General features: G+C 43.3%; 1 protein-coding gene across 1 annotated transcript in view; it reads left to right on the top strand.

The window, feature by feature from the left end:
* The window catches only part of SV2B (synaptic vesicle glycoprotein 2B), a 36359-nt gene extending 23317 nt beyond the window's left edge, over positions 1–13042 (top strand). The window contains exons 5-12 of the mRNA XM_077919028.1: positions 135–224; positions 1249–1359; positions 2401–2489; positions 4473–4637; positions 6915–7048; positions 8188–8388; positions 9634–9793; positions 10502–13042. Of these exons, the coding sequence (XP_077775154.1) occupies positions 135–224; positions 1249–1359; positions 2401–2489; positions 4473–4637; positions 6915–7048; positions 8188–8388; positions 9634–9793; positions 10502–10685 (1134 nt within the window). The 3' untranslated portion in view covers positions 10686–13042. The remainder of the gene's footprint in view (positions 1–134; positions 225–1248; positions 1360–2400; positions 2490–4472; positions 4638–6914; positions 7049–8187; positions 8389–9633; positions 9794–10501) is intronic.
* Positions 13043–14431: the final 1389 nt, after the last annotated feature.

The following is a 14431-nucleotide window of genomic DNA, read 5'->3' as shown; positions in this document are numbered from 1 at the left end:
ATCATCCCACCGTGGTTAAACCCATGTGACTTCCGATGGAGCCATAGCAAAACTGGAGAGAAAGAGCCTGGGATCTTAAAAGCATTTTCTGAAGGAAGTGATCTTTCTGACATCCTTTGCTTTGGCCTTTCTAGATAGGCAAGCATGACGAAGCCTGGATGATCCTCAAGCAAGTCCACGACACCAACATGAGGGCCAAAGGCGAGCCTGAGAGGGTGTTTACGGTAAGCATGCTTTCTTCCTAGGAATGCACTTCCCCTCAATAGGAGACTTTGGTCAAAGATTCAAAACCTAATTGGGTTTTTTATATACATTGCATAAAGCCCACAATCCACCTCTTTCTTCTCCCAAAGATTCAGTATGCAGATTCTAATTTAACTTTATTTCGCAATTGGCAAACATGGTTGCCATCTAGGCAAGAAGCCAAATTTTGGCTTCTCATTTCTCCAGTCCTATGTTCCACATTTTGCCACATTTCCATCCTTGCACATATTTTTTTAAAAGACCATGTGAAAATTCACCAGCATTTTAGTGCAAATTTCTCCTAATGCATACAATCCCCCCATGCATTTTTGCCCAATATACACATTTCTGAAAACAATTTTCCCCAATATAATGCATTTGTGTATGTTGCTTTCACCAAGATGTGCATTTTCATACATGTTACTTGACTAGCAGACTGCATTGCAAAATTCAGAGGTGTGCAAATTTCAAAAGATGGCTGTTTCAGTTGGCGTGTTTCTTTCAGAAATTGAGAATTAGGGAGATCTGCCTTTAAATGTAAACTGAATCAGATTTCTCCCTCACCCCTAAACCCAGTCACTGCTGGGTTCAAAACACCTGGAGATGTTTCATCCTAAGTCAGAACATTGGTTCATCTAGCTCAGTATAATCTGGACTGAATGACAGTGCCTCTCCAGGGTTTCAGAGAGAAGGCCTTCCTTGCCTACTTAGAGATGCCAGAAACTGAACCTTGAACCTTCTGCATGCAAAGCAGTCATTCCACCCCTGAGCTATGCCCCTTCCCCAAGTACAATTATTTGGGAATAAGCCTCCTTGTACACTGTGGGACTTGCTTCCAAGTAAACGTACTCAGGATTGGAATGCAGAGGTGTTTATTCATGTGGCGGTTGACTCAACCCTCTGTTGTGCTGTTTCTGAGCAATTGCTTACAAGAACAAAGCTTAGTGTGGTTGCTGTGAAGTCAAGGGCTGAATATTTTGGCTTGTTTTTTCCCTGTTTATTCAGGTAGCCAACATAAAAACTCCAAAGCAGATAGACGAATTCATTGAAATACAGTGTTCTACAGGGACGTGGTACCAGCGTTCTTTTGTTAGAGTGACAACCACCCTCAAACAGGTATGGGAGGGGGATGGTGGTGGCACCTGAATGCAAACAACAACCAGTAATGATTGATTACCTAGATCTGTCATTGTGCTACCTGCCCACACAATGAACAGGTCACGGGGTTGCAACCTTTCCCAATTACATCTGGTTGCAGTACTTTGACCACCCTGTCTCTTAATCAAAAAATATTTGGTTTCATGTAAGGCTCTCAACTCAACAGAGATTTTTAAGTGGATCAACCACCTGCGTTTTTACCAAGCGATTAATTGCATATAGATTATGTTATATTATCAGCTTTGGTAAAGGTGTCTTCCTGACATACTGAAATAAGTGTAAGTGTAAAGGGACCCCTGACCATTAGGTCCAGTCATGGCCGACTCTGGGGTTGCAGCGCTCATCTCACTTTATTGGCCGAGGGAGCCAGCGTACAGCTTCCGGGTCATGTGGCCAGCATGACTAAGCCACTTCTGGCAAACCAGAGCAGCGCACGGAAACGGCGTTTACCTTCCCGCCGGAGCGGTACATATTTATCTACTTGCACTTTGACGTGCTTTCGAACCGCTAGCTTGGCTGTGTAAGTGTACATTGGAATTAATAAATAACACTGTCACTTGCTGTTAAGTGGGGGGATGGGACTATATTTGTTGGAAGATCTTTAATACCATATTTAAGGCAAAGTACCTTTCATATTTTATTTTTTGGTTCCCTATTCCAGTGATACACCAAAACTTAATTGCCTCTGACAGCAATCTCAATTTTAAATTATTTAAATTGCCCCATAGATTAATCAACCAAGATTCAGTTAATTTATGTCATAGTGGGTTTTAAAGCAAATGTAGGATTTGAGATAAATAAATCCTGCTTCACTGAATCTAGCCAGCTAGCTACAATGTAAAAACACGGAATGAAAATACTCATAATAAATTATTCACCATTTCCACAAACAAACGGGTATTTGTTTTTCATTTTTGGAAGGGATATAAGCTACATTAGAAGTTAGTTTTCTTAGGACTTTTTCTGTAACTGATTCTTTGGACTATCCTTTTCTTTTAGGTTATGGACAATGTAATATACTGTCTGACAGCCCAGTACAGAATGAACACGCTGTTCCTGGCAATTGTGTGGTTCTCAATGGCCTTAAGGTATGTGCCTTGGAATTCACAAACCTGTTATTAACCAGAGAGTTGGAAGATCATCCAGTCCAACCCTGCAAGAAATCTCTTAGTACAGCATCCCTCATAGCTGGCTATCCAGCATGTGCTAAAAACCTTAAATAAGGTTCTACTATTGATACAAAGGAAGCTACCTTATAGTGAATCATACCGTGGGTCCCTCTAGCTCAGTGGTTCTCAAGCTGTGGGTCCCCAGATGTTGTTGCACTACAACTCCCATCATCCCTGAGCTCTGGCCTTGCTAGCTAGGAGTGATGGGAGTTGTGGTTCAACAACATCTGGGGACCCACAGGTTAAGAAAGGCTGCTCTAGCTCAATATTGTCTACACTGACTGGCAGTGGTTCTTCCAATTTTTAGAGATGACTCTTTTCCAACCCTCCCTGGAGATGGATACGATTGAACTTGGGCCGTCTGCAAACCAACCAGGTGTTCTACCACTAAGCTGCAGCTTATCCCACAAGCAGAGGCTCCCAGGTTCCATCTCCAGCATCTCCTAGTAAGGCCGAAAAAGACTCCTGTCTGAAACCCTAGAAAACCACTAGCAGCCAGTCTAGGCAATACTGAGCTTGAAGTACCAATGGTTTGACTTGGTATAAGGCAACTGCCAAGTTTCCTGTGGGTAAAGTCTGCCTGAGACATTTCACCAATCTTAGCAAAACAAATATTTGCTCCTTTTGATAGACTTTGCCTGTTTCCTAAGAGCAACAAACATTCAAATCAGAAATACAGGAAGCTGCCTTGTAACTCTTGCAAGGCTAAATAAGAGCAACAGGAACCTGTCCTGAACATTTCAGAGATAGTTTATTTTCCCATCATTATCTTTTGGGAAGGTTAGGAACTTAGGAAGCTGCCATATACTGAGTATTGATTGGCAGTGCCTCTCCTGGGTTTCAGGAGAGCCCTACCAAAAGATGAACCTGGACTGAACCTGGGACCTTCTGTATTCAAGGCATATTCCACACTACTGAACTGCAGCATTTTCCCCAAAGACCTTGTTGTTGTTGTTTAGTCATTTAGTTGTGTCCAACTCTTCGTGACCCCATGGACCAGAGCACGCCAGGCACTCCTGTCTTCCACTGCCTCCCGCAGTTTGGTCAAACTCATGCTGGTAGCTTAAAGAACACTGTCCAACCATCTCGTCCTCTGTCATCCCCTTCTCCTTGTGCCCTCAATCTTTCCCAACATCAGGACCTTTTCCAGGGAGTCTTCTCTTCTCATGAGGTGGCCAAAGTACTGGAGCCTCAGCTTCAGGATCTGTCCTTCCAGTGAGCACTCAGGGCTGATATCCTTAAGAATAGATAGGTTTGATCTTCTTGCAGTCCATGGGACTCTCAAGAGTCTCCTCCAGCACCATAATTCAAAAGCATCAGTTCTTCGGCGAAGACCTAGGCTTAGACCCAAAGACCTAGGAACATAGAAATCTGCCTTATATCATGTCAGACCCTTGGTCTGTCTTGTCCAGTACTGTCTACACAGACTGGCAGTGGTTCTCCAGGGGTTCAGGCAGAAACCCAGCTCTAGAATAGAAAAAAAAATCAGCAGGCATTTAAAAGTTGAAACAGAAGGCACCTGCTGAATCTCCAAAAACTGGGCTAATGACACAAGAGGCTCAGTTTCTTCTTGTTCTTAAACAGGACTTGTCAACTTGGGGGATGACCAATGATGCTTCTGCAGATGACCTCAGCTGGGAGATAAGGGTTCAGGTGGTACCCTGGACCTAAGTTATCGGTATTAATACAAAGACCTTCAACCTGGATCAGTAGTAGATGGGCAGTCAGTGCAGATGTTTTAACAATGATGTTACATATTCTTGGCCAGATGCCTCCATCAGCAATCTGGCCACCACAATCTGCACCAGCTGGAGCTTCAGAAGCAATCTAGCCTTGAGGTTATCAAAGCATGGGTAACAGTTGTCACTTCTCTGTGTCACAGTTCTCTTCTTCCTCTTGCAGTTACTATGGCCTTATCGTCTGGTTCCCTGACATGATACGGTACTACCAAGAAGAAGCGTATAAGTCCCGCGAGAAAGTCTTTAATGGGGAATCAGTGAAGGATATCACCTTCAACTTCACTTTGGAAAATCAAATCCACCGGAATGGGACATATTTCAATGACAAGTGAGCCATCACACCCCACCTCACCAAAACAGATGCCAATGTTTGCTTATATGTGCAGCGTCCCGTGGGAGCTACTATCCCACCGATCCTGGCTGTGGCAGCACCTTGGAACAACCAGAGATGATGGAAGTCACTTCATGATGGAGATCAGTGAGAGATTACCAGTGTGGTGCCCTTGAGCTCCCTTGAGCCCCCTTGAGGTTTTTCTCTGGTGCCCACAGAAACTCTGAGCCTCTTATTGCCCCTTTAGTCGTGAGGCAGAGTGTGTGGCTACTTTTCCTCCCTGGAAAAATATAGAGAGCTGAAGGAGGAAGCGAGAAGGAGGACATACTTTCCCACTTCCTCTTTCAGCTCTATGTGCTTTTCAAGGCCCAGATCCTTTGGGAAAGTGGTTTGTATATTCATACTTTCTGTCTCTCTCTCTCTCTCTCTCTCTCTCTCTCTCTCTCTGTGTGTGTGTGTGTGTGTTTGCAAGAGAAAGAGAGAGAGAGAGAGAGAGAGAGAGAGAGAGAGAGAGAGAGAGAGAGAGATCTCCAGGGGACAGGTGAGAGGAGTGACCAGAAGGGTAGCTGCCAAGTAATGGTGGCTGGTGCTGATTGGGATGGGTAGGGTGGAAGGCAGTGAGCCCAGCAATAGATGGAGCCAGAGCAAATGGTGTGCAGAGCCCACTAAGTCTAGTTTCCCCCTCCTCCCTGCTGAGTTCTACAGGGGTAACTCTGAGACTTTGCAGGAGGAAGCTGATAGTCAGTGCTACCCCGGGCTGGTTGTACATAAGAAGGCTGGCAGGTGGGAGTAGGCAGAGGTTGGGAGGATAATGCTTCATTTGCCCAAGTGGCTTAGCCTCCAGCAGCACTTGCTGAAAGAGTCACATTCATTGCTGTGCCTCCTTTTGCCTCTTGGCCATCCATGTTTGCCTTTGGCTCTCCCAGTTGATGATCTGTGGCCCCTGGAAGGGTTCCATAGGAGAGAATATGACCCTTAAGCTTTTGTCCTTGTATGAGATAAAGAGTGACCCATAAACATAATAACAGCGGCAACTGATGAAAATACTGTTTTTGCTCATTCAACATCTATACTGGGAAATCAACTTGGATATCTGTTATGATCTAAATGAATTAAATTACACATGCTGATAAACTTTTCTGTTTTGGGCTTCAAGGAGCCATAATATTTTTAAAATCACCTTTGGACATACTGACATCCAGTGGTCATGTAAGGAAAGGCACATTGAGGGCCAGTTCCCACATTACTTTTTTCTGAAATATCATAATAAGGCATATATTGCAGCTGAAACCAGGGATGTAGAAATTTGCTTGATTCTCATTTTTTATGAGAATCAATCAGAGTGGAAATTCCCAAACCCGTATGCAAACCAAAACACAGCACTCTTTTGAAAGTTGCACTACTCTGAACTTTGCAATGTAGTTCGCCAACCAAAGAATGCAGACAAAATTCATATATTAATGAAAAGTGCATGCAAAAATGTGCATATTTAATGAAGAGAGCATAGAAAAAGGTATTCTATTATGGAGGAATTGCTTGGACAAAAAAAATTTCACACATACTTCTTCTTCTTCTTCTTCTTCTTCTTCCTCCTCCTCCTCCTCCTCCTCCTCCTCTTCTTCTTCTAAAAAATTGCAACTGTCCACATAAGAAGGCTCTGTCCATGTTCACTAACTGCAGTAACAAAAGAATATCACATTATCTATCTTGGCTATATTTGGTTGCATCAGTTGTCCATCTTTTTTTAAATAATGTTTTGTATTCTTATTTTTCATAGTACAAGCAAGTAAAATTCCACCTCATTGACAAGTTCTTCCCTGTTGGTAAGAATCAGGTGCAAGATAGTTGATCCCCTTGTTGCTTCTTACACCTTCTGGGAAATGAAATTGTCAGCAAGGCAATTGAGGAGTTTGTTGGGCCTTACATTCTTGGCAGACTTTGAGTTTCAGCTATCCTGCCATCTGTTGGAACTCAAATCAATAATCAATAAGAGGGAAATCACACAGAGGTATAGAGATGGAGTCTTTCTTTCAACATATTCATTTTTGTTCACTGAAAGTATCCTCCCCCTAATGAGCCATGGGCTGTAAATGGTTTTATAGTGAAGTTCAAAGTGTTTGCATATGAAACAAAGCTGAATTAGATTGCATCAAACTCACTGTCTTGGCTTCTGGTATCTTAAATTGTGTGTGTTTATTTTTATTTATTTTTAAAGTTCAGGGATAGGAGCTTGCTTCAAATGAAGACGATGGTGAGTTATTTTCTATGTTGCAGGTTCATCAAAATGAAGTTCCGAGATGTGACTTTTGAGGACTCTGTGTTTGAGGAATGCTACTTTGAAGATGTGACATCGAGCGAGACCTTTTTCAAGAACTGCACCATTATAAAAACTGTCTTCTTTAACACAGGTAACACGGGAGAGTGTGTGTTTCTGTGTTGGCAAAGTGCATCTGCTGGCTTCTGTCTGTGTTTTCATTTATAGAAAAGCGGAATGAAGTGAAGAGTTAAGACTGGGAAGAAATCATAATCATTTTGATGTGGTCTGTTTTTCCAATGCACAATAACTTAAGCACCATTGTTCCCTGTTTATCAGGAATGGTAACAGATTTTTGGGATCTGGTCCTGCTGCCGCCTTTGGGGAATATTTTCTGAACAAGTTAGTAAGCGTGACTAGGCTTTCCATTCTGCAGATTTCAGATACTTCCTTTGGTCTCACGAAGTTAGATGGGCGTGAGTTATATCTTAAGGGCTCCCCTCTGTAAATGATAATGCAAGTCCCTTTACTTACTTCAAAAAAAATCTCACATGTTGTTTGGGGGCCCTGCTGTGCATTGTTCTGAATGGTGTACTAGACATCTGCTCCAAAGTCTAATAGGGGACACAGCCATGTCAGTGTGCATCGCACCATGTGGCAAAATTGTGTACTTTATTCTGGCATACTTTCCTGCCTTTTTTATGGGTGAATTATGGGAGAACAGAAACCTGCTTATATGGAAAGCGTAGGGGAATAGCAACGTTGTCCAATGACGTTCATTGGGATGCACCATGCCCACTGGTACAAATGAAATTTGCCGTGACGTGGCAGTCTATCCATCAAAAAGTCACGCTTCCATAATGCATTGTAAAAGGAACCAATATAAAGGTGAGCAAGATAACTAAGAGACGTGCGGTGAATGTGGTGGAAGTCTTTTATAATATTTTAACTAGGATTTATATATTGTAATGTTTGGAGTATGAATTTGGTAATATTATTGGTTATGAAAAGAATTTTTTTCCCCTTTTGTCTTCTCTCTCTCTCTTTCGTTTGCATTTTGGAAAACATGTATATAAATGTGTTTACAGTGTTATGTATTGTTCTTTGTTTCTCTTTCTCTTTCTTTTTCTTTTCTTGTAAAATTCAATAAAAATTAATTTCTTTAAAAAGTAAAGGGAACCAAGACAGAGCCGCTAGCATTATAACCAGGAAAAGTAACACAGTAATCCCCATGTTTGAATACATTATGAGTTCCATCCATCCATCTTTCTCTCTCTCCCTGCCCCCCCTTAGACCTGTACAAGCATAAATTTGTCGAATGCAAGTTTGTGAATGCCACCTTCTTGGAGCAGAAGAAGGGCTGCCACATGGATTTTGAGAGGGACAACGACTTCCTGGTTTACCTCGTCGGCTTCTTAGGCAGCCTCTCGGTCTTGCCAGGCAACATTATCTCAGCCCTGCTGATGGACAAAATAGGTCGGATCAAGATGATTGGTGAGTGGGGAGGGGTGACATATGTCAATGTGGGAGGGGTCAGAAAGGTCCCCCCCCCAATGTGGTTTAGTTGGCCTCATGCCAAAAATCTTCTTTCCAATTTCTCAAAACTCTTCCTCCATTGAGAAGGAGGCTTTCACTTATTGTGCCTTGCCCTCAGGGCACTTTAGAATCTGTGTCAGCACAGGAACTTGAGCTTTCCATCCCATTGCAAGGTTTGCCAAGGGTGGTGGGGGCTGGTGCCCATTGGGACTGGTAGGGCAGAAGGCAGGGAGCCCAACAGTAGGTGGCGCCAGAGCCAATGGCAGGCAGAGCCAACAAGCTCACCCCTCCTCCTCCCTGCTGAGTGCTGCAAGGGTCAACACTGAGACTGAGGAGGAGGAAGCTGACAGCCAGGGCCACCCCCTATATCAAGTGTTATTCCTTCACATTTGAGCTCGACTTATTTCTCTTTTTTATAATTTTTTATTAAATTTTCTGTTTTACAATTTAGAATATTCATTTAAACAACCTTAAAGTATCAAAAACTCCCCTTCTTCTCTTTCCATGGTTCATTTTGCATAACATAAATCCCTGCATATTTTATATAAACTAAACCATTCAGTGGGATGCGGGTGGTGCTGTGGTCTAAACGATGGGGTGAGCTCCCATTGTTCGGTCCCAGCTCCTGACCACCTAGCAGTTCGAAAGCATGTCAAAGTGCAAGTAGATAAATAGGTACCGCTCCGGTAGGAAGGTAAACGGCGTTTCCGTGCGCTGCTCTGGTTTGCCAGAAGTGGCTTAGTCATGCTGGCCACATGACCCAGAAGCTGTCTGCGGACAAACGCCGGCCTATAAAGCGAGATGAGCGCCGCAACCCCAGAGTCGGTCACGACTGGACCTAATGGTCAGGGGTCCCTTTACCTTTTTAAACCATTCAGTATTCCATTATTACATCCATCTAAACTTATTTACACAGTTGAATTTATCTTAATGCTGCCAACGTTTTCAAGTGTACACAATTGCTCCCCACCATATATTCAATAAACATTTCCCAATCTTCTTTAAACATATGTTCTTCTTGTTCTCTTATTTGATGTGTTAGGTCTGCAAGCTGTGCACATTCCATCAGATTAAGTTGCCATTTTTCTTTGGAACCTCACGCGTTTTCCATTTTGGGGCTAACAAAACATGGGCCGCAGTAGTGGCATACATAATTAACCTTGTCTTATCTCTCCCTGCCTCCTCTTTTGTTCTTTCTTGCAGGGGGTTCCATGCTGATCTCCGCCGTGTGCTGCTTCTTCCTCTTTTTTGGCAACAGTGAGTCGGCCATGATTGGCTGGCAGTGCCTATTTTGTGGTACCAGCATTGCTGCCTGGAATGCGCTGGATGTGATCACTGTGGAGCTGTACCCCACACATAAAAGGTGACTCTTCCCAGCAACCTCCCTTGGGGTGAGGAAGGAGGGTGGAGACACACACAGGGAGATTTCCAGGGGCTGAAGCTTTTTAGCATGGTCCTTCACAATTTGAGAACAAACCAGTGTAAATCTGGAGCAGTTGGCAGTGGCAGGGGGAACGGAAGTAGGTTTGGGGTGAAGCACTACGGCTTATTTCACAGTGCAGGAGATGACGTTATTATCTGGCGCTCTGTTTGCTAATCTCCTGCATGCCAAATTGTTTTTAAAAAGCCCTTTATCAGCAAAAAGAATTCACTGTGCTGGTCTGCAAACCATATCAATATAAAGCCAGGCAAAAAAAAAATCACAAAAACCACTTGAAAGCAAATACAGTGGTACCTCGGGTTAAGAACTTAATTCGTTCTGGAGGTCCATTCTTAACCTGAAACTCTTCTTAACCCGAAGCACCACTTTAGCTAATGGGGCCTCCCACTGCTGTTGCACCACCGTTGCACAATTTCTGTCCTGAAGCAAAGTTCTTAACCCGAGGTACTATTTCTAGGTTAGCGGTGTCTTTGGTCCAATCCACCAGGACTCTTCTAACCTTCTTAGGTGACTGTGTTGCTTTGGAGGTTAATATGAAGAGGTCCTTCCCTTCACAATGGACCACTGGACCACTGCCTCTTGGACTGTTCCCATTTTAAACTCTCTTTGCTTTCTCTCCCTTCTCCACAGAGCCACAGCCTTTGGCATCCTCAACGGGCTCTGCAAAATTGGGGCCATCTTCGGGAATGCTATCTTTGCCTCCTTTGTTGGGATAACCAAAGTGGTCCCCATCCTCCTGGCATCCTCTGCTCTGGTGGCAGGAGGCCTCCTTGCCCTGAGGCTGCCAGAGACTCGCGACCAAGTCCTGATGTGAGCCGCCCAAAGGAAACGTCAACAGACAGGGACGAGATGCATTTAGAAGAAAATCGGGGGAAAGCCTGTCAATATTTCTCTGCCGATACCTCAGATCTGAGGAGGGAGGGGGAGGAAGAGGCACCCCGCTGAGATAACGTTAACCCCTTAGTTCTAGGACTGTTGTGAAGTGGTGATGGAGCCCGCCTGTCTAGGGCTGCACCCGCACGCACACACCCTGAGCTTTGCTCATTGCTTCAAAGCTATCACTTGTTAGGGGGTGAAGCCCCATTTCCCCTCTGAATGTGTGTGAACATCTCAGGCACTAAACCAGTAACAGAAGAAGAAGCTGCCTCGTGATCGTGCATGCTTGTCTAGATGTGTGCATTGTGACGGGTGGCACTGGGAAGTCAGCCATTCCTCACACAAGTGACCCTCTCAGAGCTCAGCTGAATGGCTTGATGTCTACATTTCTATAGCTTTCCGGGCAATTAGCAAAAAGAAAAGGGGGGATGAATATAGTTTTAAAACTGAAGCCCATTCACCAATGGTAGCTGGTCCTCAAGAGAGATCACAAACCAGATGGTTTATTCAGGGGCAAGGCTACCCTTTTGGGGAGTCAACAGCCATTGACTTACATTTTGCAGAGGGCGGCCTCATAAATCGAGAACCAAAACTGAGACGCCCAACATAGCTTGTTGTGTTTCCTCAAGGAAAGCTGCTGATCCTTTCATACATTGGACCTCCAAGTTGTCTAAAGCAACCATCACCACCTCTCTCACATAGGTATGCAAGGGAATCTGTGGGAGATTCTGCACACACACTTTCCATTTCATTCTCATCAAGTAGTTTTCAAAAACAAAACAAAACAAAGAAACAACAACCACAGAGATATTCCAACTGTCCACAATAATTTTAACTGGATCTTGTGAGAGAGGAAGGCTAACACAAGTTTAAGCCATCAGTCAGTATTTCAAATGCTTTGAGTTTGGGGGCATCACTATATTAAAAGAGTATAAATTGTTGTTGGTTTTGATCTAGTTTCATTCATGTTCCGTTCCTTGAGCATCTTATGACTCCTGAAACCAAATATGTACATATCCTGCAGTGTAAATAGAGCGCTTTCGGGGGGGAGGGGGATATTTGATCGACTATAGATTACGGTATCTGCAGGAATTTACCAGTATTATAGCCATATTAACAAATGATAAATGTCTGAGTTACTTATATGTAGACTGCCATCTTACTGGAACACTCTAAAGCACAGTTTGGGGAGTAGCCATTTAAATTGTTTTTTGGAGATTTGCACTCGACAGAAGGTTGTCATATGGCATGGCTGGATCTGCCCTTTCAGCCAAGGTTGAAAGAATAAAAAAAAAACCTTCAGGTTTCAGGACTTGTTGGTCTCAAACTGTCTTATACTCAAGAGATCCGAGCTTGGCTGCAGAATGGAACGGACCATGTTTTGTGGCAAAAGCAGAGAGCAACATCACTGGCATCCGGCATCAAGAATGGCTGGGTGGTAGACCAAAGGATGCTGAGCACTGCTTTGAGCTCTTGTTGATGAGGCCATGAGGACTCTGAGGAAGAAATGATGGAAGATACGGTGCACATTGATGCTTTTATGAAATGTCCATTCCCAACAGGGAGCCAAAGACTCTCCCCAACAAAGGCTTTGCTTCTATACTAATTCACCTAAAATGGATGGAGGCTTTGCTACGAAGGATTTCCTTCGTTGGAGATGATAGTGTTTTAAAAATAAATAATAATAATAATCAGGAAAAATGAGCCATCCCCAGAGAGCTGCTGTGCAAACTAGCCTCTCATTACATAATAACTCTTTTCCGGGCATAGACAGAGTTGAAAATCAGCTGATTTATGCACATTCTCAGATTGCATGGACCACGTTTTCTTCTTCGTTCTACTCAATGAGCTTTAAAGCCCTGGTTGCTTCCTTCCTGGCGTTAAAAAAGAAAAGAAAAAGCCATATTGTCTTTTCCAACCTTAGAGAAAAAAAGGACAGGGCTGATTCAAAATGCAGACCTGCATTTCTCTTGTTTTCCTCTTCTGACTCTGCATCTATATGGACGCCTTCATATCTGTGTTGACACTTCCTCCTGATATCTGTGGGATCTGGGGCTATAGCATAATATGTACAGAAGACATGTATTCAATAGATGTTGTCACCATCCAGGAACCTGCATTATAAAATTCTTTTTTTGGGGGGTGGGGGTGGGGGAAGGATCAATTGTCATGAAAGCGCTGTTTTGTAATCCTTTGTCAACCTCCACTGAATGTGTCCACTACTTTGAAGAAATTCATGTCATGCAATGAAATTGCAATAAATGTAAACCAAACGTGGTGTATTTGAAGGTTAAATTTATCTGTAGTTTTCTTAAGCCATATTCACAAGTAATTCTGGCTACCAACCTTTTTCCTGTGCTGAAACAGGTCTGTGTCCTCCTCTCCCCCACCAAAATAATAGGGGGGGGAATAAGAGGGAGGGTGAGAGCCCCAAATCAAGGCCCCATGCGCACTGCACATTTAAAGCAGTATCATACGACTTTAAACAGCCATGACTTTCACCCCAGAACACCCTGGGAACTGCAGCATGTCAAATGTGCCGAGAAACTACAATTCCCAAAGTTCCCTGGGAAGAGGGATTGATTGTCAAACCACTCTGGAAACTTTAGTTCTGTTATGCCTGGTGGGAGTTACAGTGGTAACTCTGGTTACATACTTAATTCGTTCTGGAGGTCCGTTCTTAACCTGAAACTGTTCTTAACCTGAAGCACCACTTTAGCTAATGGGGCTCCCCGCTGCTGCCATGCCGCCGCCGCACGATTTCTGTTCTCATCCTGAAGCAAAGTTCTTAACCTGAGGTACTATTTCTGGGTTAGTGGAGTCTGTAACCTGAAGCGTATGTAACCTGAGGTACCACTGTAAAGTCCAAAACATCTGGAGGAAACCAGGACTGAATATAGACATATGTAAAAAGCACTGTGAAAATGTTTTTTTAAAAACCACACGTTTTAAAGTACTTATTGAATTTGCCATTAGCTCACCATTGCCATCTAGTGTTACATTTGTATAATGCATTTAAAACGCACTTAAAACATATTTGCAGCTGTATAGCTGAGTCCCCCGTTGAGGAAGGCTGCTGTCCATGGTAGAGTCTACAGGAAAGGACCTTCTGCAGAGAACTCGCTGGGCAGAAGGTTGTAGCTTGCATACAGAACACCTCAAGTGCAATCTCTGCCTATCTCCAGCCAAAGGATCTTGGGAAGAAGTGTTGGGTGAGGTCTTAGAGAGATATCACCAGTCAGAATAGAGTAGGTCACTTGTAGAACTAGCCCAAGACATTTTGCTTCCCGAGGCAAAGGACCAGGAGGCATTAAAATGGCAACATACCGACAATGGAATTTACCTAACTTATATAATTAATTACATAAACTGTGCAAGTGATGTAACTTCACCACAGTGGATGGTGAGATGAATAACGTTGCTTTTGGTAGAAAGCAAACTGCAGCAGAAAAGAAAAACTGCTGCATGTAACAGCTACAGAATGGAATGTAAGATGGTGCCTTCTTACCTTCTTACCATCCTAAATAATAACCAGCATAGTGTCTTTGATAGAATTTTTCATTTAGGCACTCTTTAGAAGGGGTTTGGTATGAATGAAATGGTTTCATTTTATTTCCTTTACTTTGTTTTCTTAAGGTTTTGCTTTGCTTTCTTCTTCAGCCTTGTCTAATTGTCCCTGGAAAA

This window comes from Podarcis muralis, chromosome 14 (genome assembly GCF_964188315.1).
Source record: "Podarcis muralis chromosome 14, rPodMur119.hap1.1, whole genome shotgun sequence".
NCBI classification, from domain to species: domain Eukaryota; kingdom Metazoa; phylum Chordata; class Lepidosauria; order Squamata; family Lacertidae; genus Podarcis; species Podarcis muralis.
Note: the sequence above shows the minus strand (reverse complement) of the source record. Positions and strands in the feature narration are given on the sequence as shown.